At 49.1% G+C, this 24,254-nt stretch overlaps 1 protein-coding gene across 1 annotated transcript; it reads left to right on the forward strand.

Moving 5' to 3' along the window:
* The first annotated feature begins 200 nt into the window (after positions 1-200).
* LOC123130745 (FT-interacting protein 3) lies at positions 201-2,981 on the forward strand. Its single transcript, XM_044550563.1, has one exon. The coding sequence runs from the start codon at positions 346-348 to the stop codon at positions 2,677-2,679; it is 2,334 nt and encodes a 777-aa protein (XP_044406498.1). The 5' UTR covers positions 201-345; the 3' UTR covers positions 2,680-2,981.
* Positions 2,982-24,254: the final 21,273 nt, after the last annotated feature.

The following is a 24,254-nucleotide window of genomic DNA, read 5'->3' on the forward strand; positions in this document are numbered from 1 at the left end:
TGGTTGTTAATCTTGTTGATCTGCCAGGCACACGCGATGTTCGTTAGTACTCTGCTGAAGTCATGTACCAACATGGTAATGCGGCGGCTACTTCCTTCTCTTCTGAACAACTAAACTCAGTAGATCGCCCAACGTCCCACAGCAAACCAAACACACCAACCGTGTCGATCACCAACCCAAAAGGCCATGCATGCACTACCCGACGTCACGGCCGCCGTTTGGTGGCCAGATCGCAGAACGCACATAATTAAGAGCGCGCGGCCTCCTCACTGAGAGATCAGCACCTCCATCAGCATCGCTCATCCGATCCCCGGCCGCACGAGATAGCGCGCGCTCTCACTGGCCATGGCCGGCGTCTTGCCGAGGTTCGGCCCCTTCGGCCCGCTGCCGGCCTACGATGAGTTCGGGATCAAGGAGACGAGGCCCCGCCTCCCCGGCGGGCGCACCGGCGGCTACGACCTGGTGGAGAGGATGGAGTACCTCTACGTGCGCGTCGTCAAGGCGCGGGAGCTCAAGTGGGGCGGCGGCGAGTTCGACCCGCTGGCGGAGGTGAAGCTCGGGAGCTACTCCTGCGCCACGCGCCACATCGAGAAGACCGCCGGCCCCGAGTGGAACGACGTGTTCGCCTTCTCCCGGGAGCGCCTGCAGGCGTCCTTCCTGGAGGTGTTCGTCCGCGGCCGGGGCTTCGCCAAGGACGAGTACGTCGGGCGCGCGCGCTTCGACCTGGGCGACGTGCCGGTGCGCGTGCCCCCCGACAGCGCGCTCGCGCCCATGTGGCACCACGTCTTCGACGGCAACGGGGAGCGCTGCGGGGAGGTGATGGTGGCCCTGTGGATCGGCACGCAGGCCGACGAGTGCTTCCCGCTGGCCGTGCACGCGGACGCCGCCTTCGCCGTGGACGCCAAGCTCGCCGCGCACATCCGGTGCAAGCAGTACACGGTGCCGCGGCTGTGGTACGTGCGCGTCAACGTCATCGAGGCCCGCGACGTGGCCTTCGCGGACAAGGCCCGCGTCGGCGAGCTCTTCGTGCGCTCGCGCCTCTCCACGCAGGTGCTCCGGACCAAGACGTGCGTGTCCCGCCTGCCGTCCTACGGCTGGAACGAGGACCACCTGTTCGTCGCCGCCGAGCCGTTCGAGGACCACCTCATCATCTCCGTCGAGGACCGCGTCAAGGTCGACAAGGAGGAGGTCATTGGCCACGTCCACATCCCCTTCAGCGACTTCGAACGCCGGTGGGACACACGCCCGATTCGCCCGAGGTGGTACAACTTGGTGCAACCAGAAGGAGCCACGAAAATCGACAAGTTCTCCTGCAAGGTCTGCGTCCGGCTCTGCCTGGAAGGCGGGTACAGGGTCCTGTCGGAGCCCATCCACTACCTGAGCGACGTCCGGCCGGCGGCCAGGGAGCTGTGGCACGGGCGGCCTCCCATTGGCCTCGTGGAACTCGGCATCCACCACGCCTTCGGCCTCAGCGCTCTGCGTGCGCGCAACGGGCGAGGCTCCTGCGACGCCTACTGCGTGGCCAAGTACGGCAGCAAGTGGTTCCGCACGCAGACGGTGATCGACAGCCTCGCGCCGCGGTTCCACCAGCAGTGCTTCTGGGAGGTGCACGAGCACTGCACCGTGCTCACCGTTGCCGTCTTCCACAACTGCCAGATCGGCGAGAAGGGCGGCCTCGCCACCGGCGACCCCGTCAAGGACGTCCTCCTCGGCAAGGTGCGCATCCGGCTCTCCACGCTCGAGACCGGCCGCATCCACACGCACGCGTACCCGCTCATATCCCTCCACGCCGGCGGCATCAAGAAGATGGGGGAGCTCCACCTCGCCGTGCGCTTCTCGAGCACGTCCACGCTGGGCCTGCTCCAGACCTACTCGCAGCCGCACCTGCCGCGGATGCACTACCACTGCCCGCTGTCCGTGGTGCAGCAGGAGAGGCTGCGGCGGGAGGCGGTGGCGGTCATCGCGCACCGGCTGGGCCGGATGGACCTGCCGCTGCGGCGGGAGTGCGTGGAGCACCTCTGCGAGGCGCACGGGCACCGGTGGAGCATGCGGCGCAGCAAGGCCCACTTCTTCCGCATCGTGTCCGCGCTCGCGCCGCTGTTCGCCGCGATCAAGTGGTTCGTCGACGTCTGCCACTGGAGGAACCCGGTGACGACGGTGGCCGTGCACATCATCTACGCCATGCTCGTGTGCTGCCCCAACCTCATCCTGCCCACCTTCTTCCTCTACAAGTTCTGCCTGGGCCTGTGGAACTACCGGCGCCGGCCGAGGCACCCGTGGCACGTGGACACCAAGGTGTCGCACGCCGTGACGGCGCACCTGGACGAGCTCGACGAGGAGTTCGACGAGTTCCCGACGGCGCGGCCCCACGAGGTGGTGCGCATGCGGTACGACAGGCTGAGGAGCCTCGGGGGCCGGATACAGGAGATGGTCGGCGACGTGGCGTCGCACGTCGAGCGCGCGCGGTGCGTGATGACGTGGAGGGACCCCCGCGCCACGGCCATGTACCTGCTGGTCTGCTTGTGCCTTGCCGTGGTCACGTTCGTCGCGCCGTTCCAGGCGGTGGCGCTGCTGTCCGGGTTCTACCTGATGCGCCACCCGAGCCTCCGGCAGAGGCTACCCGACGTGCCGGCCAACTTCTTCCGGCGCCTGCCCTGCAAGGTGGATTGCCTGCTTTAGGCCCTGTTCGGAACTTGGCCGCTCCGCGGAGTTGGGGAGCTGGCTTTTAGCAGCTTCATCAAATTAAGCTAAAGTCTTGTCCACTCCCGGAGTGGAGTTAAAGAAGTAGAGAGAAACCGAACACAGCCTTAATCAGAGCACATTTTGGTTTGCTCCTCCTGTACTGCTGTTACTTTTTGATGTACTCAAAAAATTGTAGTATTCCCTTCCGTTATTATTACTCCTGGTCTATAAGACTTCTGGGAGCAGCCAATGTGCCGTATCTACACCCTCCAAAATTGTTTTAGAGCATCGTTCATAATTAAGCCTATTTCGAGAGAGATTGTCCATATTTTTTTAAAGTTGTGCGCAAACTCGAGTCGACCTACCTATGTAAGTTTAGTTTTTTCTTCTTCTTTAATTTGCACATACGGCCTCCAAAATTGTTTTAGAGCGTAGTTCATAATTAAGCCTATTTCGAGAGGGATCGCCCATAATTCTTTTTAAAGTTGTGCGCAAACTCGGGTCGACCCACCATGCATGATATGCATGCTTGTGCGTATTCTAGAAAACAAATTGCACCAACTCAATGTTCATACTTCTATCCGAAAGCATTGAAACACTAAAAGTGAATTGAGTTGAACCATTTCGCCAGTGTGTTCGTCCCCTATGAGCGACATGGGCAGAGCCTCCAGCCGTGCCACCAGCATTGTCGGCCTCCCCTCCATTGCCATTAGAGGACGCCGTCAGGCGAAGCCCATGCGGCTGATGGTGGCAGCAGGGGTTCTCCTCCCCTCTTGCATGTCGGCGGGGGTCACGGGGGCTCGACCTAATGTAGACCACAAAGGTGCGGGGCGTGGCGTCGTTAGATGGACACGACGACGCGGCAGGGGCGTTGTGGAGGTGTGGGCGCTGCGGCTCACGCGGAGTCTTGTCCAACGGTTGATGTGGCTGTGGTGGCGGCTCTTAGGCATGGCATCGCACGGGTGGTAGTGGTGGATGACGCCCGGGTGCGGGCTAGCTCGGGGATCCAACTTGGTCGACGGTGGCGCAGGTCTATGCGACATCACGTTCCCCTTTGGCTTCCAGTTGGGAGGTGCGGCACCGATATGGCAGTTGTGCGCTTCTGATCCAGCGGCAGCTGTGCACGTCGATGATGGTGATCTGGCTTTAGTGCTCTAGTTATGGCCATGTTGGCCCCTGGGCTGACGGGCATGGGCAGACTCTATACGGTGAGTGGCCATCGAAAAAGGTCTTCGTGCGATCCCTCTAGACCCGGTGGTTGATTTCGGCGGTGAGAAGCAAACTATGGACGACGGCTTGACGTAGAGGGATGGTTGTGTAGCGGCGGCAATCACACAATGTATGTAGCTGCTAGGGTCTCGGACAAATTGTGACGACAAAACACGAGTGACGTCGATGATGGTGCTACGAGCACACGGTCTCGAGTTTTGGGGTGAAAGCCTGTGTATGACCCAAGTGGGTTATACCTGTCAATGGTGATGTTTCTACGTTGTTACCTTGTCGAAGACATTGCTTGGATATGCTCGGACTGGTTCTTCAGGGTGAAAACTTAGATTCTGGTCTTGGGGTGGTTGGATTCTGCGATTGCGGCGTTTGAGTGTCACTCCTTTCCTGAAGGTGTTGTTGTTTAAGAACCTCGTCGTCCGTGCGATGTCATGAGATAGTTTGTGCAGATATGTCCTTATTGTAGTTTGCCGATCGCGAATCTGGTCGCTTTGGGTTTTTCTTTCTTTCCCTTGCCTATGCATAACTTTGGTCTTATATGACTTTGCTATTTGCTGGAGTATTTTTTGTGTGTGCGTTCTGTTGGCTGTGTACATCCTATTTATGTCTAGGTTGAGTGTGTGCTCATTGTGTTTGTATTCTCTTGATGCTTCATTTTGGATCAATAAAATCCATCCTCTGTCATAAAAAAGTGAATTAAGTTTGAACAATGTTGAAATACCTAATTCTTATATAGGTGGTTGAGACCAGGGTGTTCACCCTGTTGCCTAGGATAGCATGTAGCTATCTAGCTTACCCGAGCTCGAGCCACGGAGTGGCTCATGGTGCTTAGAATTTTTTTTATAAAATATGCCTTCAAGGGCATGGGCATGGTCTCGTTTATTTATATAGGTGGTTTGGGCAAGATGTGTCACTTCTTACATATATTTAGCGACTATATTTAGGGGGAATATTGATAAGTGTCATTTTTATGCACACTTAAACTAGATGTAAGTACTAAATTGGCTAGATAAGTGCGTGACGGGACGAGCTGATGCGGAACTTGCCGAAGGTGAACTTAGACTCACGATCGTAGGCATGACCGATGTCATTGGCAGTGCAAAGTGCCTGAGGGCGCCTTCATGCTATGCCGTCCAGGCACCATCGTCGTGGTTGGAGAGGCTTGACCTTGGACGACGGTCCATCACTCGTGTTGATGCCTCTGTCCTGGCCGCAGTCACGTCGGAGATAGTGTTGACATGAGTGGGGACGAACGATGAAGGCGGTTTGACGGGCTTTTCAAGCTTCCGTATGAGTGAGGGAGCAACGGGAAATCGATCGTGGCTGGGATCGACACGACATCGGGCGACCTCCAACATGACTGTGTTGCAGGACCTTTTGAGCATAAAATCCTCGTTGTACGCGTCGAGGTCGGCGTGTGCCATCATGTAAAGGTTTTTTCCGGAATTGGCGTGGTCCAACCCTATTGTCGGCCCCACTTCTCTTTCTCCTAGATATTGATGACAAATTCATGCATGACCTCCTCATCCAACTCTCATGCCTCCCCTTCCTCTGTGACCCCGACCCGGTACGGTCTTGGGCGAGGCGACATGGTGAGGATGAGAGAATGCGAAAATAAGAGGAGAAGGCAAGTGGAGTGGCCGGAGAGGTGAGCGAAGAAGCGGGTAGAGATGGTGAGATGTCGCCTCTTTATAGGTATGGGTAGCGGGTGACGGAAAATTGTGGCGGGTACGGGAACAGACAGTTGGACAAGAGACAATGGGCGTTAATGAGTGCATTTGCTAATGAGATAAGTGAATGTGAGATTGGTATGGCGAGTGCGTCATTGGTAGGGAGATGAAGATAGATGAGGTAGGAGATGAAGAGAGATAAAGAGTTTGGTACTGATGTGGCTTGAGACTGCGTCAGTATTTCCCCAATGAGGAAGGGATGATGTAGCACAACTACGGTAAATATTTTCCTCGGTTATGAAACCAAGGTATCAATCCAGTAGGAGAACCAAGCAACACTATGTAAACGGTTCCTGCACACAAAGAACAAATACTTGCAACCCGACGCGTAAGAGGGGTTGTCAATCCCTCCACGATAAAAAGATAGATTGGTTTGTATGAGATTGGATAAATAGATATGAATTAAACATGAAATAAAATAAGTAAAGAAAAAGTGCAGCAAGGTATTTTTGAGTTTTTGGATTAATAGATCTGAAAACAAATATGATAAAAGATAGATCTGAAAGCAATATGATAAAAGATAGACCCAGGGGCCGTAGATTTCACTAGTGCCTTCTCTCGAGAAAACATCATATGATGGGTAAACAAATTATTGTTGGAGAATTGATAGAAGAACAAATAATTATGACGATATCCAAGGCAATGATCATGAATATATGCATCATGTCCAAGATTAATAGACTGAAACGATTCTGCATCTACTACTACTACTACTCCACATATCAACCGCTATCCAGTATGTATCTAGTGTATTAAGTTTATGGAGAAATGAAGTAATGCAATAAGAATGCCGTAATGATGTAGACAAGATCTATTCGTGTAGGAATAGACTCCATCTTTTTATCCTTAATAGCAACGATACATACGTGCCTCGCTACTCCTTCTGTCACTGGGTGAGGACACCTCAAGATCGAACCCATCACAAAGCACCACTTTCAATTGCAAGAAACTCAATCTAGTTGGCCTAACTAAACCAAAGATTCGAAGAGAAAATATGAGGCTATAAATAATCATGCATATAAGAGATCAAAGAAAACTCAAATAATATTCATGGATATATATCTGATCATAAACTCGAACTTCATCTGATCCCAACAAACACACGGCAAAAAGCCATTAAATCAAATAGATCTCCAAGAGACCATTGTATTGAGAATCGAAAAGAGAGAAGAGGCCATCTAGCTACTACCTACGGACCCGTAGGTCTATGATGAACTACTCACACTGTTGGGTAACGTAGCAGAATTTTAAAATTTTCTACGCATCAACAAGATCAATCTATGGAGTCATCTAGCAACGAGGGAGAGAGGAGTGCATCTACATACCCTTGTAGATCACGAGCGGAAGCGTTCAAGAGAACGGGGTTGATGGAGTCGTACTCGTCGTGATCCAAATCACTGAAGATCCTAGCGCCGAACGGACGGCACCTTCGCGTTCAACACACGTACGGAGCGAGGACGTCTCCCGCGCCTTGATACAGCAAGGAAGAGGGAGAGGTTGAGGAAGAGGGCTCCAACATCAGCACGACGGTGTGGTGGTGGTGAAGCTGCAGTACTCCGGCAGGGCTTCGCCAAGCTCTTACGGAGGAGGAGAGGTGTTGGGGAGGGGAGGGGCTGCGCCTTGATGTTATGTGCAGCCCTCCCCTTGCCCCTCTATTTATAGGGGAAGGAGGAAGGGGCCCGGCCCCCTCTAGATTAGATCTAGAGGGGGCGGCGGCCAAGGGGAGGGGGCTTGCCCCCCCAAGCAAGGAGGCGCCCCCTTTAGGGTTCCCCCCCCAACCCTAGGCGCATGGGCCCAAGGGGGGGATGCGGCCAGCCCATGTAGGGCTGGTTCCCCTTTCCTCTACAGCCCATTAGGCCCTCTGAGAGAGGTGGCCCCTCCCGGTGGACCCCAGGAACCCCTCTGGTGGCCCCGATACAATACCGATATGCCCCCGAACCTTTCTGGTGACCGTATGACAACTTCCTACATATAAATCTTCACCTCCGGACCATTCCGGAACTCCTCGTGACGTCTGGGATCTCATCCGGGATTCCGAACAACATTCGGTAATCACATACTAGTCTTCCTAACAACCCTAGCGTCACCGAACCTTAAGTGTGTAGACCCTACGGGTTCGGGAGACATGCAGACATGACCGAGACGACTCTCCGGTCAATAACCAACAGTGGGATCTAGATACCCATGTTGGCTCCCACATGCTCCACGATGATCTCATCGGATGAACCACGATGTCGAGGATTCAATCAATCCGTATACAATTCCCTTTGTCAATCAGTATGTTACTTGCCCGAGACTCGATCGTCGGTATCCCAATACCTTGTTCAGTCTCGTTACCGGCAAGTCACTTTATTCGTACCGTAATGCATGATCCCGTGATCAACCACTTGATCACATTGAGGTCATTATGATGATGCATTATCGAGTGGGCCCAGAGATACCTCTCCGTCATACGGAGTGACAAATCCCAGTCTCGATTTGTGCCAACCCAACAGACACTTTCGGAGATACCTGTAATGTACCTTTATAGTCACCCAGTTACGTTGTGACGTTTGGCACACCCAAGGAACTCCTACGGTATCCGGGAGTTGCACAATCTCATGGTCTAAGGAAATGATACTTGACATTCAGAAAAGCTACATCAAACGAACTACATGATCTTTGAGCTAAGCATAGGATTGGGTCTTGTCCATCACATCATTCTCCTAATGATGTGATCCCGTTATCAATGACATCCAATGTCCATAGTCAGGAAACCATGACTATCTTTTGATCAACGAGCTAGTTAACTAGAGGCTCACTAGGGACGTGTTGTGGTCTATGTATTCACACATGTATTACGATTTCCGGATAACACAACTATAGCATGAACAATACACAATTATCATGAACAATGAAATATAATAATAACCATTTTATTATTGCCTCTAGGGCATATTTTCAACAGTCTCCCACTTGCACTAGAGTCAATATTCTAGTTACATTGTGATGAATCGAACACCCACGCAGTTCTGGTGTTGATCATGTTTTGCTCTAGGGAGATGTTTAGTCAATGGATCTGCTACATTCAGGTCCGTATGTACTTTACAAATCTCTATGTCTCCATTTTGAACACTTTCACGAATGGAGTTGAAGCGACGCTTGATATGCCTGGTCTTCCTGTGAAACCTGGGCTCCTTGGCAAGGGCAATAGCTCCAGTGTTATCACAGAAGAGAGTCATCGGGCCCGACGCATTGGGTATGACTCCTAGGTCGATAATGAACTCCTTCACCCAGACTACTTCTTGTGCTGCCTTCGAGGCTGCCATGTACTCCGCTTCACATGTAGATCCCGCCACAATGCTTTGCTTGCAACTGCACCAGCTTACTGCCCCACCATTCAAAATATACATGTATCCGGTTTGTGACTTAGAGTCATCCAGATCCGTGTCGAAGCTAGCATCGACGTAACCCTTTACGACGAGCTCTTCGTCACCTCCATAAACGAGAAACATTTCCTTAGTCCTTTTCAGGTACTTCAGGATATTCTTGACCGCTGTCCAGTGTTCCATGCCGGGATTACTTTGGTACCTTCCTACCAAACTTACGGCAAGGTTTACATTAGGTCTGGTACACAGCATATCATACATGATAGACCCTATGGCTGAGGCATAGGGGACGACACTCATCTTTTCTCTATCTTCTGCCGTGGACGGGCATTGAGCCGTGCTCAATCTCGTACCTTGCAATACAGGCAAGAACCCCTTCTTTGACTGATCCATTTTGAACTTCTTCAATATCTTGTCAAGGTACGTACTCTGTGAAAGACCAATGAGGAGTCTCGATTTATCTCTATAGATCTTGATGTCTAATATATAAGCAGCTTCTCCAAGGTCCTTCATTGAAAAACACTTGTTCAAGTAAGCCTTTATGCTTTCCAAGAATTCTATATCATTTCCCATCAACAGTATGTCATCCACATACAATATGAGAAATGCTACAGAGCTCCCACTCACTTTCTTGTAAATGCAGGCTTTTCCATAAGTCTGCATAAACCCAAACGCTTTGATCATCTCATCAAAACGAATGTTCCAACTCCGAGATGCTTGCACCAGCCCATAAATCGAGCGTTGGAGCTTGCACACCTTGTCAGCATTCTTAGGATTGACAAAACCTTCCGGCTGCATCATATACAATTCTTCCTTAAGGAATGCCGTTTTGACGTCCATTTGCCATATCTCATAATCATAGAATGCGGCAATTGCTAACATGATTCGGACGGACTTCAGCTTCGCTACGGGTGAGAAAGTCTCATCGTAGTCAACCCCTTGAACTTGTCGATAACCCTTAGCGACAAGCCGAGCTTTATAGATGGTCACATTACCATCCGCGTCTGTCTTCTTCTTGAAGATCCATTTATTTTCTATGGCTCGCCGATCAACGGGCAAGTCAGTCAAAGTCCATACTCCGTTTTCATACATGGATCCTATCTCGGATTTCATGGCTTCCAGCCATTTGTCGGAATCCGGGCCCGCCATCGCTTCTTCATAGTTCGAAGGTTCACCGTTGTCTAACAACATGATTTTCAAGACAGGGTTGCCGTACCACTCTGGTGCGGAACATGTCCTTGTGGACCTACGAAGTTCAGTAGCAACTTGATCTGAAGTTTCATGATCATCATCATCAACTTCCTCTCTAGTCGGTGCAGGCACCTCAGGAACATTTTCTTGAGCTGCGCCACTTACCGGTTCAAGAGGTAATACTTCATCAAGTTCTACCTTCCTCCCACTTATTTCTTTCGAGAGAAACTCTTTCTCTAGAAAGGACCCATTCTTGGCAACAAAGATCTTGCCTTCGGATATGAGGTAGAAGGTATACCCAACAGTTTCTTTAGGGTATCCTATGAAGACGCATTTTTCCGACTTGGGTTCGAGCTTTTCAGGTTGAAGTTTCTTGACATAAGCATCGCATCCTCAAACTTTTAGAAACGACAGCTTAGGTTTCTTCCCAAACCATAATTCATAAGGTGTCGTCTCAACGGATTTCGACGGAGCCCTATTTAAAGTGAATGCGGCAGTCTCTAAAGCATAGCCCCAAAATGACGGCGGTAAATCGGTAAGAGACATTATAGATCACACCATATCTAATAGAGTGCGATTACGATGTTCGGACACACCATTACGCTGAGGTGTTCTAGGCGGCATGAGTTGTGAAACTATTCCACTTTTTCTTAAGTGTGTGCCAAATTCATGACTCAAGTATTCTCCCCCACGATCTGATCGCAAGAACTTGATTTTTCTGTCACGTTGATTCTCAACCTCACTCTGAAATTCCTTGAACTTTTCAAAGGTCTCAGACTTGTGTTTCATTAAGTAGACATACCCATATCTACTCAAGTCATCAGTGAGGGTGAGAACATAACGATAGCCACCGCGAGCCTCAACACTCATTGGACCGCACACATCAGTATGTATGATTTCCAATAAGTTGGTTGCTCGCTCCATTGTTCCTGAGAACGGAGTCTTGGTCATTTTACCCATGAGGCATGGTTCGCATGTGTCAAATGATTCGTAATCAAGAGACTCTAAAAGTCCATCTGCATGTAGCTTCTTCATGCGTTTGACACCTATGTGACCAAGGCGGCAGTGCCACAAGTATGTGGGACTATCATTATCAACCTTACATCTTTTGGTATTCACACTATGAATATGTGTAGCACTACGCTCGAGATTCATTAAGAATAAACCATTCACCATCGGAGCATGACCATAAAACATATCTCTCATATAAATAGTGTTGGAAATATGCCCTAGAGGCAATAATAAAAGCATTATTATTATATTTCCTTGTTCATGATAATTGTCTTTATTCATGCTATAATTGTGTTATCCGGAAATCGTAATACATGTGTGAATAAAAGACACCAACATGTCCCTAGTAAGCCTCTAGTTGACTAGCTCGTTGATCAACAGATAGTCATGGTTTCCTGACTATGGACATTGGATGTCATTGATAACGAGATCACATCATTAGGAGAATGATGTGATGGACAAGACCCAATCCTAAACGCCGTCGTGCTGCTGCTGGAGCCATCTTCCTCAATCTCTTCTCCCCCTTGCTGGATCAAGAAGGAGAAGACGTTACGCCGACCGTACGTGTGTTGAACGCGGAGGTGCCGTCCGTTCGGCGCTAGGATCTCCGGTGATTTGGATCACGTCGAGTACGCCTTCCTCATCCCTGTTCTTTGAATGCTTCCGCGCGTGATCTACAAAGGTATGTAGATGCAATCCGATCACTCATTGCTAGATGAACTCCTAGATGGATCTTGGTGAAACCGTAGGAAATTTTTTGTTTTCTGCAACGTTCCCCAACAGTGGCATCATGAGCTAGGTCTATGCGTAGTTCTCTTGCACGAGTAGAACACAAATTTGTTGTGGGCGTAGATGTTGTCAACTTTCTTGACGCTACTAGTCTTATCTTGCTTCAGCGGTATTGTGGGATGAAGCGGCCCGGACCAACCTTACACGTACGCTTACATGAGACCGGTTCCACCGACTAACATGCACTAGTTGCATAAGGTGGCTGGCGGGTGTGTGTCTCTCCCACTTTAGTTGGAGCGGATTCGATGAAAAGGGTCCTGATGAAGGGTAAATAGAAGTTGACAAATCACGTTGTGGCTTTCACGTAGGTAAGAAAACGTTCTTGCTAGAACCCTATTTCAGCCACGTAAAACTTGCAACAACAATTAGAGGACGTCTAACTTGTTTTTGCAGCAAGTGCCTTGTGATATGATATGGCCAAAGTTGTGATGAATGATGAATGATATATATGTGATGTATGAGATGTTCATGCTATTGTAATAGGAATCACGACTTGCATGTCGATGAGCATGACAACCGGCAGGAGCCATAGGAGTTGTCTTCATTTTTTGTATGACCTGCGTGTCATTGAGAAACGCCATGTAAATTACTTTACTTTATTGCTAAACGCATTAGCCGTAGTAGTAGAAGTAATAGTTGGCGAGCAACTTCATGGAGACACGATGATGGAGATCATGATGATGGAGATCATGGTGTCATGTTGGTGACAAGATGATCATGGAGCCCCAAGATGGAGATCAAAGGAGCTATGTGTGATATTGGCCATATCATGTCACTATTATTATTTGATTGCATGTGATGTTTATCATGTTTTGCATCTTGTTTACTTAGAACGACGGTAGTAAATAAGATGATCCCTCATAATAATTTCAAGAAAGTGTTCCCCCTAACTGTGCATCGTTGCGACAGTACGTTGTTTCGAAGCACCACGTGATGATCGGTGTTAGATTCTAATGTTCACATACAACGGGTGTAAGACAGATTTACACATGCAAACACTTAGGTTGACTTGACGAGCCTAGCATGTACAGACATGGCCTCGGAACACAAAAGACTGAAAGGTCGAGCATGAGTCGTATAGAAGATACGATCAACATGAAGATGTTCACCGATGTTGACTAGTCCATCTCACGTGATGATCGGATATGGACCAGTTAAGTCGGATCATGTTATACTTAGATGACTAGAGGGATGTCTATCTAAGTGGGAGTTCATTGAATAATTTGATTAGATGAACTTAATTATCATGAACTTAGTCTAAAATCTTTACAATATGTCTTGTAGATCAAATGGCCAACGTAGTCCTCAACTTCAACGCGTTCCTAGAGAAAACCAAGCTAAAAGACGATGGCAGCAACTACACGGACTGGGTCCGGAACCTGAGGATCATCCTCATAGCTGCCAAGAAAGATTATGTCCTACAAGCACCGCTAGGTGACCCTCCCGTCCCACAGAACCAAGACGTTATGAACGCTTGGCAGACACGTGCTGATGATTACTCCCTCGTTCAGTGTGGCATGCTTTACAGCTTAGAACCGGGGCTCCAAAAACGTTTTGAGAGACACGGAGCATACGAGATGTTCGAAGAGCTGAAAATGGTTTTTCAAGCTCATGCCCGGGTCGAGAGATATGAAGTCTCCGACAAGTTGTTCAGCTGTAAGATGGAGGAAAATAGTTCTGTCAGTGAGCACATACTCACAATGTCTGGGTTACATAACCGCTTGACTCAGCTGGGAGTTAATCTCCCGGATGACACGGTCATTGACAGAATCCTCCAGTCGCTTCCACCAAGCTACAAGAGCTTTGTGATGAACTTCAATATGCAGGGGATGGAAAAGACCATTCCTGAGGTATTTGCAATGCTGAAATCAGCAAAGGTAGAAGTCAAAAAGGAACATCAAGTGTTGATGGTGAATAAAACCACTAAGTTCAAGAAGGGCAAGGGTAAGAAAGCCTTCAAGAAGGACGGCAAGGGAGTTGCCGCGCCCGGCAAGCAAGCTGCCAAGAAGAAGCCAAAGAATGGACCCAAGCCCGAGACTGAGTGCTTTTATTGCAAGGGAAGTGGTCACTGGAAGCGGAACTGCCCCAAATACTTAGCGGACAAGAAGGCCGGCAAAACGAAAGGTATATGTGATATACATGTAATTGATGTGTACCTTACTAGTATTTGTAGTAGCTCCTGGGTATTTGATACCGGTGCGGTTGCTCACATTTGTAACTCAAAGCAGGAGCTACGGAATAAGCGGAGACTGGCAAAGGACGAGGTGAAGATGTGCGTCGGGAATGGTTCCAAGGTCAATGTGATCGCCGTCGGCACGCTACCTCTACATTTGCCTTCGGGATTAGTTTTAAACCTTAATAATTGTTATTTAGTGCCAGCTTTGAGCATGAGCATTGTATCAGGATCTCGTTTAATTCGAGATGGCTACTCATTTAAATCCGAGAATAATGGTTGTTCTATTTATATGAGAGATATGTTTTATGGTCATGCTCGGATGGTGAATGGTTTATTCTTAATGAATCTCGAGCGTAATGCTACACATGTTCATAGTGTGAGTACCAAAAGATGTAAGATTGATAATGATAGCTCCACATACTTGTGGCACTGCCGCCTTGGTCACATAGGTGTCAAACACATGAAGAAGCTCCATGCTGATGGACTTTTAGAGTCTCTTGATTACGAATCATTTGACACGTGTGAACCATGCCTCATGGGTAAAATGACCAAGACTCCGTTCTCAGGAACAATGGAGCGAGCAACCAACTTATTGGAAATCATACATACTGATGTGTGTGGTCCAATGAGTGTTGAGGCTCGCGGTGGCTATCGTTATGTTCTCACCCTCACTGATGACTTGAGTAGATATGGGTATGTCTACTTAATGAAACACAAGTCTGAGACCTTTAAAAAGTTCAAGGAATTTCAGAGTGAGGTTGAGAATCAAGTGACAGGAAAATTAAGTTCCCGCGATCAGATCGTGGAGGAGAATACTTGAGTCATGAGTTTGGCACACACTTAAGAAAATGTGGAATAGTTTCACAGCTCACGCCGCCTGGAACACCTCAGCGTAATAGTGTGTCCGAACATCGTAATCGCACTCTATTAGATATGGTGCGATCTATGATGTCTCTTACCGATTTACCGCTATCTTTTTGGGGCTATGCTTTAGAGACTGCCGCATTCACTTTAAATAGGGCTTCGTCGAAATCCGTTGAGACGACGCCGTATGAATTATGGTTTGGGAAGAAACCTAAGCTGTCGTTTCTGAAAGTTTGGGGATGCGATGCTTATGTCAAGAAAGAAACTTCAACCTGAAAAGCTCGAACCCAAGTCGGAAAAATGCGTCTTCATAGGATACCCTAAAGAAACTATTGGGTATACCTTCTACCTCAGATCCGAAGGCAAGATCTTTGTTGCCAAGAATGGATCCTTTCTAGAGAAGGAGTTTCTCTTGAAAGAAGTAAGTGGGAGGAAAGTAGAACTTGATGAAGTATTACCTCTTGAACCGAAAAATGGCGCAACTCAAGAAAATGTTCCTGAGGTGCCTGCAACGACTAGAGAGGAAGTTAATGATAATGATCAAGATACTTTTGATCAAGCTCCTACTGAAATTCGTAGGTCCACAAGGACACGTTCCGCACCAGAGTGGTACGGCAACCCTGTCTTGGAAATCATGTTGTTAGACAACGATGAACCTTCGAACTATGAAGAAGCGATGGCGGGCCCGGATTCCGACAAATGGCTAGAAGCCATAAAATCCGAGATAGGATCCATGTATGAAAACAAAGTATGGACTTTGACTGACTTGCCCGTTGAGCGGCGAGCCATAGAAAATAAATGGATCTTTAAGAAGAAGACAGACGCGGATGGTAATGTGACCATCTATAAAGCTCGGCTTGTCGCTAAGGGTTATCGACAAGTTCAAGGGGTTGACTACGATGAGACTTTCTCACCGGTAGCGAAGCTGAAGTCCGTCCGAATCATGTTAGCGATAGCCGCATTCTATGATTATGAAATATGGCAAATGGACGTCAAAACGGCATTCCTTAATGGTTTCCTTAAGGAAGAATTGTATATGATGCAGCCGGAAGGTTTTGTTGATCCTAAGAATGCTGACAAGGTGTGCAAGCTCCAACGCTCGATTTATGGGCTGGTGCAAGCATCTCGGAGTTGGAACATTCGCTTTGATGAGATGATCAAAGCGTTTGGGTTTACACAGACTTATGGAGAAGCCTGCGTTTACAAGAAAGTGAGTGGGAGCTCTGTAGCATTTCTCATATTATATGTAGATGACATACTTTTGATGGGAAATGATATAGAACTATTGGACAGCATTAAGGCCTACTTGAATAAGAGTTTTTCAATGAATGACCTTGGAGAAGGTGCATATATATTAGGCATCAAGATCTATAGAGATAGATCAAGACGCCTCATAGGTCTTTCACAAAGCACATACCTTGATAAGATATTGAAGAAATACAATATGGATCAGTCTAAGAAGGGGTTGTTGCCTGTGTTACAAGGTGTGAAATTGAGCTCAGCTCAATGTCCGACCACGGCAGAAGATATAGAAGAGATGAGCGTCATCCCCTATGCCTCAGCCATAGGTTCTATTATGTATGCCATGATGTGTACCAGACCTGATATAAACCTTGCCGTAAGTTTGGTAGGAAGGTACCAAAGTAATCCCGGCAAGGAACACTTGACAGCGGTCAAGAATACCCTGAAGTACCTGAAAAGGACTAAGGAAATGTTTCTCGTTTATGGAGGTGACGAAGAGCTCGTCGTAAAGGGTTACGTCGATGCTAGCTTCGACACAGATCTAGATGACTCTAAGTCACAAACCGGATACGTGTATATTTTCAATGGTGGGGCAGTAAGCTGGTGCAGTTGCAAGCAGAGCGTCGTGGCGGGATCTACATGTGAAGCGGAGTACATGGCAGCCTCGGAGGCAGCACATGAAGCAATTTGGGTGAAGGAGTTCATCACCGACCTAGGAGTCATACCCAATGCGTCGGGGCCGATCAAGCTCTTCTGTGACAACACTGGAGCTATTGATCTTGCCAAGGAGCCCAGGTTTCACAAGAAGACAAGGCACATCAAGTGTCGCTTCAACTCCATTCGTGAAAATGTTCAAGATGGAGACATAGATATTTGTAAAGTACATACGGACCTGAATGTAGCAGATCCGTTAACTAAACCTCTCCCTAGAGCAAAACATGATCAACACCAGAATTCCATGGGTGTTCGATTCATCACAATGTAACTAGATTACAGACTCTAGTGCAAGTGGGAGACTCTTGGAAATATGCCCTAGAGGCAATAATAAAAGCATTATTATTATATTTCCTTGTTCATGATAATTGTCTTTATTCATGCTATAATTGTGTTATCCGGAAATCGTAATACATGTGTGAATAAAAGACACCAACATGTCCCTAGTAAGCCTCTAGTTGACTAGCTCGTTGATCAACAGATAGTCATGGTTTCCTGACTATGGACATTGGATGTCATTGATAACGAGATCACATCATTAGGAGAATGATGTGATGGACAAGACCCTATCCTCAACATAGCATAAGATTGTATAGTTCGTTTGCTAGAGTTTTCCAATGTCAAGTATCTTTTCCTTAGACCATGAGATCGTGTAACTCCCGGATACCGTAGGAGTGCTTTGGGTTTGCCAAACGTCACAACGTAACTGGGTGACTATAAAGGTATACTACGGGTATCTCCGAAAGTGTCTGTTGGGTTGACACGGATCAAGACTGGGATTTGTCACTCCGTATGACGGAGAGGTATCACTGGGCCCACTCGGTAATGCATCATCAAAATGAGCTCAAAGTGACCAAGTGTCTGGTCACGGGATCATGCATTACGGTACGAGTAAAGTGACTTGCCGGTAACGAGATTGAACGAGGTATTGGGATACCGACGATCGGATCTCGGGCAAGTAACATACCGATTGACGAAGGGAATTGTATGCGGGGTTGCTTGAATCCTCGACATCGTGGTTCATCCGATGAGATCATCGAGGAGCATGTGGGAGCCAACATGGGTATCCAGATCCCGCTGTTGTTTATTGGCCGGAGAGTCGTCTCGGTCATGTCTACATGTCTCCCGAACCCGTAGGGTCTACACACTTAAGGTTCGGTGACGCTAGGGTTGTAGGGATATGTATATGCAGTAACCTGAATGTTGTTCGGAGTCCCGGATGAGATCCCGGACGTCACGAGGAGTTCCAGAATGGTCCGGAGGTAAAGAATTATATATAGGAAGTGCTATTTCGGGCATCGGGACAAGTTTCGGGGTCACCGGTATTGTACCGGGACCACCAGAAGGGTCCCGGGGGTCCATCGGGTGGGGCCACCTGCCCCGGGGGGCCACATGGGCTGTAGGGGTTGCGCCTTGGCCTATATGGGCCAAGGGCACCAGCCCCAAGAGGCCCATGCGCCTAGGGTTCAAGGAAGGGAAGAGTCCCAAAAGGGGAAGGCACCTCCTAGGTGCCTTGGGGAGGAGGGATTCCTCCCTTGGCCGCACCCCCCCCTAGGAGATTGGATCTCCTAGGGCCGGCACCCCCCCTTGGACTCCCTATATATATTGGGGAAGGGAGGTCCTCTCATAACACATCTTTGGTGCCTCCCTCTCCCTCTCCAACACATCCTCCTCCTCCATAGTGCCTGGCGAAGCCCTGCCGGAGTACTGCAGCTTCATCACCACCACGCCGTCGTGCTGCTGCTGGAGGCATCTTCCTCAACCTCTTCTCCCCCTTGCTGGATCAAGAAGGAGAAGACGTTACGCTGACCGTACGTGTGTTGAACGCGGAGGTGCCGTCCGCTCGGCGCTAGGATCTCCGGTGATTTGGATCACGTCAAGTACGCCTTCCTCATCCCCGTTCTTTGAACGCTTCCGCGCGTGATCTACAAAGGTATGTAGATGCAATCCGATCACTCGTTGCTAGATGATCTCCTAGATGGATCTTGGTGAAACCGTAGGAAATTTTTTGTTTTCTGCAACGTTCCCCAACAAATAGAACAACCATTATTCTCGGATTTAAATGAGTAGCCATCTCGAATTAAACGAGATCCTGATACAATGTTCATGCTCAAAGCTGGCACTAAATAACAATTATTGAGGTTTTAAACTAATCCCGTAGGTAAATGTAGAGGTAGCGTGCCGACGGCGATCACATCAACCTTGGAACCATTCCCGACGCGCATCGTCACCTCGTCCTTCGCCAGTCTCCGCTTATTCCGCAGCTCCTGCTTTGAGTTACAAATGTGAGAAACCGCATCGGTATCAAATACCCAGGAGCTACTACGAGTACCGGTAAGGTACACATCAATTACATGTATATCACATATACCTTTCGTGTTGCCGGCTTTCTTGTCCGCTAAGTATTTGGGGCAGTTCCGCTTCCAGTGACCACTTCCCTTGCAATAAAAACACTCAGTCTCGGGCTTGGGTCCATTCTTTGGCTTCTTCCTGGCAGCTTGCTTACCGGGCGCGGCAACTCCCTTGCCGTCCTTCTTGAAGTTCTTCTTACCCTTGCCTTTCTTGAACTTAGTGGTTTTATTCACCATCAACACTTGATGTTCCTTTTTGACTTCTACCTCTGCTGATTTCAGCATTGAATATACCTCAGGAATGGTCTTTTCCATCCCCTGCATATTGAAGTTCATCACAAAGCTCTTGTAGCTCGGTGGAAGCGACTGAAGGATTCTGTCAATGACCGCGTCATCCGGGAGATTAACTCCCAGCTGAGTCAAGCGGTTATGCAACCCAGACATTTTGAGTATGTGCTCACTGACAGAACTATTTTCCTCCATCTTACAGCTGAAGAAATTGTCGGAGACTTCATATCTCTTGACTCGGGCATGAGCTTGAAAAACCATTTTCAGCTCTTCGAACATCTCATATGCTTCTTGTCTCTCAAAACGCTTTTGGAGCCCCGGTTCTAAGCTGTAAAGCATGCCACACTGAACGAGGGAGTAATCATCAGCACGTGACTGCCAAGCGTTCATAACATCTTGGTTCTGTGGGACGGGTGCGTCACCTAACGGTGCTTCTAGGAGATAATCTTTCTTGGCAGCTATGAGGATGATCCTCAGGTTCTAGACCCAGTCCGTATAGTTGCTATCATCGTCTTTCAGCTTGGTTTTCTCTAGGAACGCATTGAAGTTGAGGACAACATGGGCCATTTGATCTACAAGACATATTGTAAAGATTTTAGACTAAGTTCATGATAATTAAGTTCATCTAATCAAATTATTCAATGAACTCCCACTCAGATAGACATCCCTCCAGTCATCTAAGTATAACATGATCCGAGTTAACTAGGCCGTGTCCGATCATCATGTGAGACGGACTAGTTAACATCGGTGAACATCTTCATGTTGATCGTATCTTCTATACGACTCATGCTCGACCTTTCGGTCTTTTCTGTTCCGAGGCCATGTCTGTACATGCTAGGCTCGTCAAGTCAACCTAAGTGTATTGCGTGTGTAAATCTGGCTTACACCCGTTGTATTCGAACGTTAGAATCTATCACACCCGATCATCACGTGGTGCTTCGAAACAACAAACCTTCGCAACGGTGCACAGTTAGGGGGAACACTCTCTTGAAATTATTTCGAGGGATCATCTTATTTAAGCTACCGTCGTTCTAAGCAAATAAGATGTAAAACATGATAAACATCACATGCAATCAAATAGTAACATGATATGGCCAATATCATTTGCTCCTTTTGATCTCCATCTTCGGGGCTCCATGATCATCGTTGTCACCGGCATGACACCATGATCTCCATCATCGTGTCTTCTTGAAGTTGTCTCGTCATCTATTACTTCTACTACTATGGCTAATGCTTTAGCAATAAAGTAAAGTAATTACATGACGTTTACGTTGACACGCAGGTCATAAATAAATAAAGACAACTCCTACGGCTCCTGCCGGTTGTCATACTCATCGACATGCAAGTCATGATTCCTATTACAAGAACATGATCATCTCATACATCACATATATCATTCATCACATCCTTTGGCCATATCACATCACAAAACACTTGCTGCAAAAACAAGTTAGACGTCCTCTAATTATTGTTGCAAGTTTTTACGTGGCTGCTATAGGATTCTAGCAAGAACGTTTCTTACCTACGCCAAAACCACAACGTGAATTGCCAATTTCTATTTACCCTTCATAAGGACCCTATTCATCGAATCCGATCCGACTAAAGTGGGAGAGACAGACACCCGCCAGCCACCTTATGCAACTAGTGCATGTCAATCGGTGGAACCAGTCTCACGTAAGCGTACGTGTAAGGTCGGTCCGGGCCGCTTCATCCCACGATGCCGCCGAATCAAGATAAGACTAGTAACGGCAAGTAAATTGACAATATCGACGCCCACAACTGCTTTGTGTTCTACTCGTGCATAGTAACTACGCATAGACCTAGCTCATGATGCCACTGTTGGGTAACGTAGCAGAATTTTAAAATTTTCTATGCATCACCAAGATCAACACACGTACGGAGCGAGGACGTCTCCCGAGCCTTGATCCAGCAAGGAGGAGGGAGAGGTTGAGGAAGAGGGCTCCAACAACAGCACGACAGCGTGGTGGTGGTGAAGCTGCAGTACTCCGGCAGGGCTTCGCCAAGCTCTTACGGAGGAGGAGAGGTGTTGGGGAGGGGAGGGGCTGCGCCTTGGATGTTATGTGCAGCCCTCCCCTTGCCCCTCTATTTATAGGGGAAGGAGGAAGGGGGCCGACCCCTTCTAGATGAGATCTAGAGGGGGGGGGCAGCCAAGGGGAGGGGGCTTGCCCCCCCCCCCCCCAAGCAAGGGGGGCGCCCCCTTTAGGGTTTCCCCCCCAACCCTAGGCGCATGGGCCCAAGGGGGGGATGCGGCCAGCCCATGTAGGGATGGTTCCCCTTTCCTCTACAGCCCATTAGGCCCTCCGAGAGAGGTGGCCCCTCCCGGTGGACCCCGGGAACCCCTTCGGTGGCCCCGGTACAATACCGATATGCCCCCAAACCTTTCCGATGATCCTATGACAACTTTCTACATATAAATCTTCACCTCCGGACCATTCCGGAACTCCTCGTGACGTCCGGGATCTCATCCGGGACTCCGAACAACATTCGGTAATCACATACAAGTCTTCCTAACAACCCTAGCGTCACCGAACCTTAAGTGTGTAGACCCTACGGGTTCGGGAGACATGCAGACATGACCGAGATGACTCTCCGGTCTATAATCAACAACGGGATCTGGATACCCATGTTGGCTCCCACATGCTCCAGGATGATCTCATCGGATGAACCACGATGTCGAGGATTCAATCAATCCGAATATAATTCCCTTTGTCAATCGGCACATTACTTGCCCGAGACTCGATCGTCGGTATCCCAATACCTTGTTCGATCTCGTTACCGGCAAGTCACTTTACTCGTACCGTAATGCATGATCCCGTGATCAACCACTTGATCACATTGAGCTCATTATGATGATGCATTACCGAGTGGGCCCAGAGATACCTCTCCGTCATACGGAGTGACAAATCCTAGTCTCGATTCGTGCCAACCCAATAGACACTTTCGGAGATACCTGTAATGTACCTTTATACTCACCCAGTTACGTTGCGACGTTTGGCACACCCAAGGCACTCCTACGGTATTCGGGAGTTGCACAATCTCATGGTCTAAAGAAATGACACTTGACATTCAGAAAAGCTAGAGCAAACGAACTACACGATCTTTGAGCTAAGCTTAGGATTGGGTCTTGTCCATCACATCATTCTCCTAATGATGTGATCCCGTTATCAATGACATCCAATGTCCATAGTCAGGAAACCATGACTATATTTTGATCAACAAGCTAGTCAACTAGAGGCTCACTAGGGACGTGTTGTGGTCTATGTATTCACACATGTATTACGATTTCTAGATAACACAATTATAGCATGAACAATAGACAATTATCATGAACAATGAAATATAATAATAACCATTTTATTATTGCCTCTAGGGCATATTTCCAACACACACGTTATCGGAGGAGCACCAATAAGGATGATGTAACGCCCCGAGACCGATGTGCCAGGTGTCGTTCAGTTATTCGCTGGTGTTGCCTTGTCATTGCTTGCGTGTCATGCATTGCATATCATGTCATCATGTGCATTTCATCTGCATACGTGTTCATCTCATGCATCCGAGCATTTTCCCCGTTATCCGTTTTGCATTCCGGCGCTTCGTTCTCCTCCGGTGGTCATTTCTACCTTTCTTTCGTGTGTGGGCATTAAACATTTCTGGATTGGACCGAGACTTGTCATGCGGCCTTGGTTTACTACCGGTAGACCGCCTGTCAAGTTTCGTATCATTTGGACTTCGTTTGATACTCCAACGGTTAACCGAGGGACCGAGAAGGCCTCATGTGTGTTGCAGCCCAACACCCCTCCAATTTGGCCCAAAACCCACCTTACTCTGCTCCATCATCTAGAGCGTTCGATCACGATCGCGTGGCCGCAAACCGCACCTCATTTGGACTCTCCTAGCTCCCTCTACCTATATATATGTGTCTCCCTCCAAAATCCGCGCGCAGATCTAACCCTAGCTTCTTCCCACTCCGCCGCCGGACATGTCCGCGCCCGCCGGACGCGTCCAGCCTCCACCTCACGCTATCCAATCAGAAGCCGCCACATCGCCCCGCCGCCACTCTCCTCCAACCATAGCGCGCCATGTCAGCGCCCGCGCCGCCCCACTTCGCCGTCGGCCCGCGGAGCCCATCTGGGGCCCGCGCGGACCCAGTTTCGCCGCTGCCGCACAGGAGCGCCCGGCTCCCCTTCGCCTTGCCGGATCGGCGCGCCGCCGCCGCCCCTTTGCCGGCCATCGCCGGAGCTTCGCCCAGCCGCTTCGCCAGGTCACCAGCGCCGCCATCCTCTTCCTCTCTGCTTCTCTCTCTCATGAGCGTCCTCTCTCTGTTCTCCCCAGGGGTCCTCGCCGGAGTCCCATGCCTCATGCTCGTCGCCGGAGCTGCCGCCCTCTCGTCGAACCCGGACTCCCCGTCGTCCTTGGGCATCCTCCGCCCCAGATCCGGTTTCCCCGCCGCCGATCTACCCGTTTCTAGCGCCTCCCACGCGCCCCCGGCCTTCGCAGCCCTCGCCGGAGTCCTTGTACTGCCGCGCCGCCGCCATGGCTGTCCTCGGCTTCGAGCTCAGGAGGAGCACGACGGGGCTCTCGCTCACCTGTGCCTCGTGGGCCG

The sequence above is a fragment of the Triticum aestivum genome, chromosome 6A (genome assembly GCF_018294505.1).
Source record: "Triticum aestivum cultivar Chinese Spring chromosome 6A, IWGSC CS RefSeq v2.1, whole genome shotgun sequence".
NCBI lineage: Eukaryota > Viridiplantae > Streptophyta > Magnoliopsida > Poales > Poaceae > Triticum > Triticum aestivum.

Bases quoted from the DNA above. Each gene is read 5' to 3' on its own strand.
- LOC123130745 (XM_044550563.1), top strand. From the start codon at position 346: ATGGCCGGCGTCTTGCCGAGGTTCGGCCCCTTCGGCCCGCTGCCGGCC.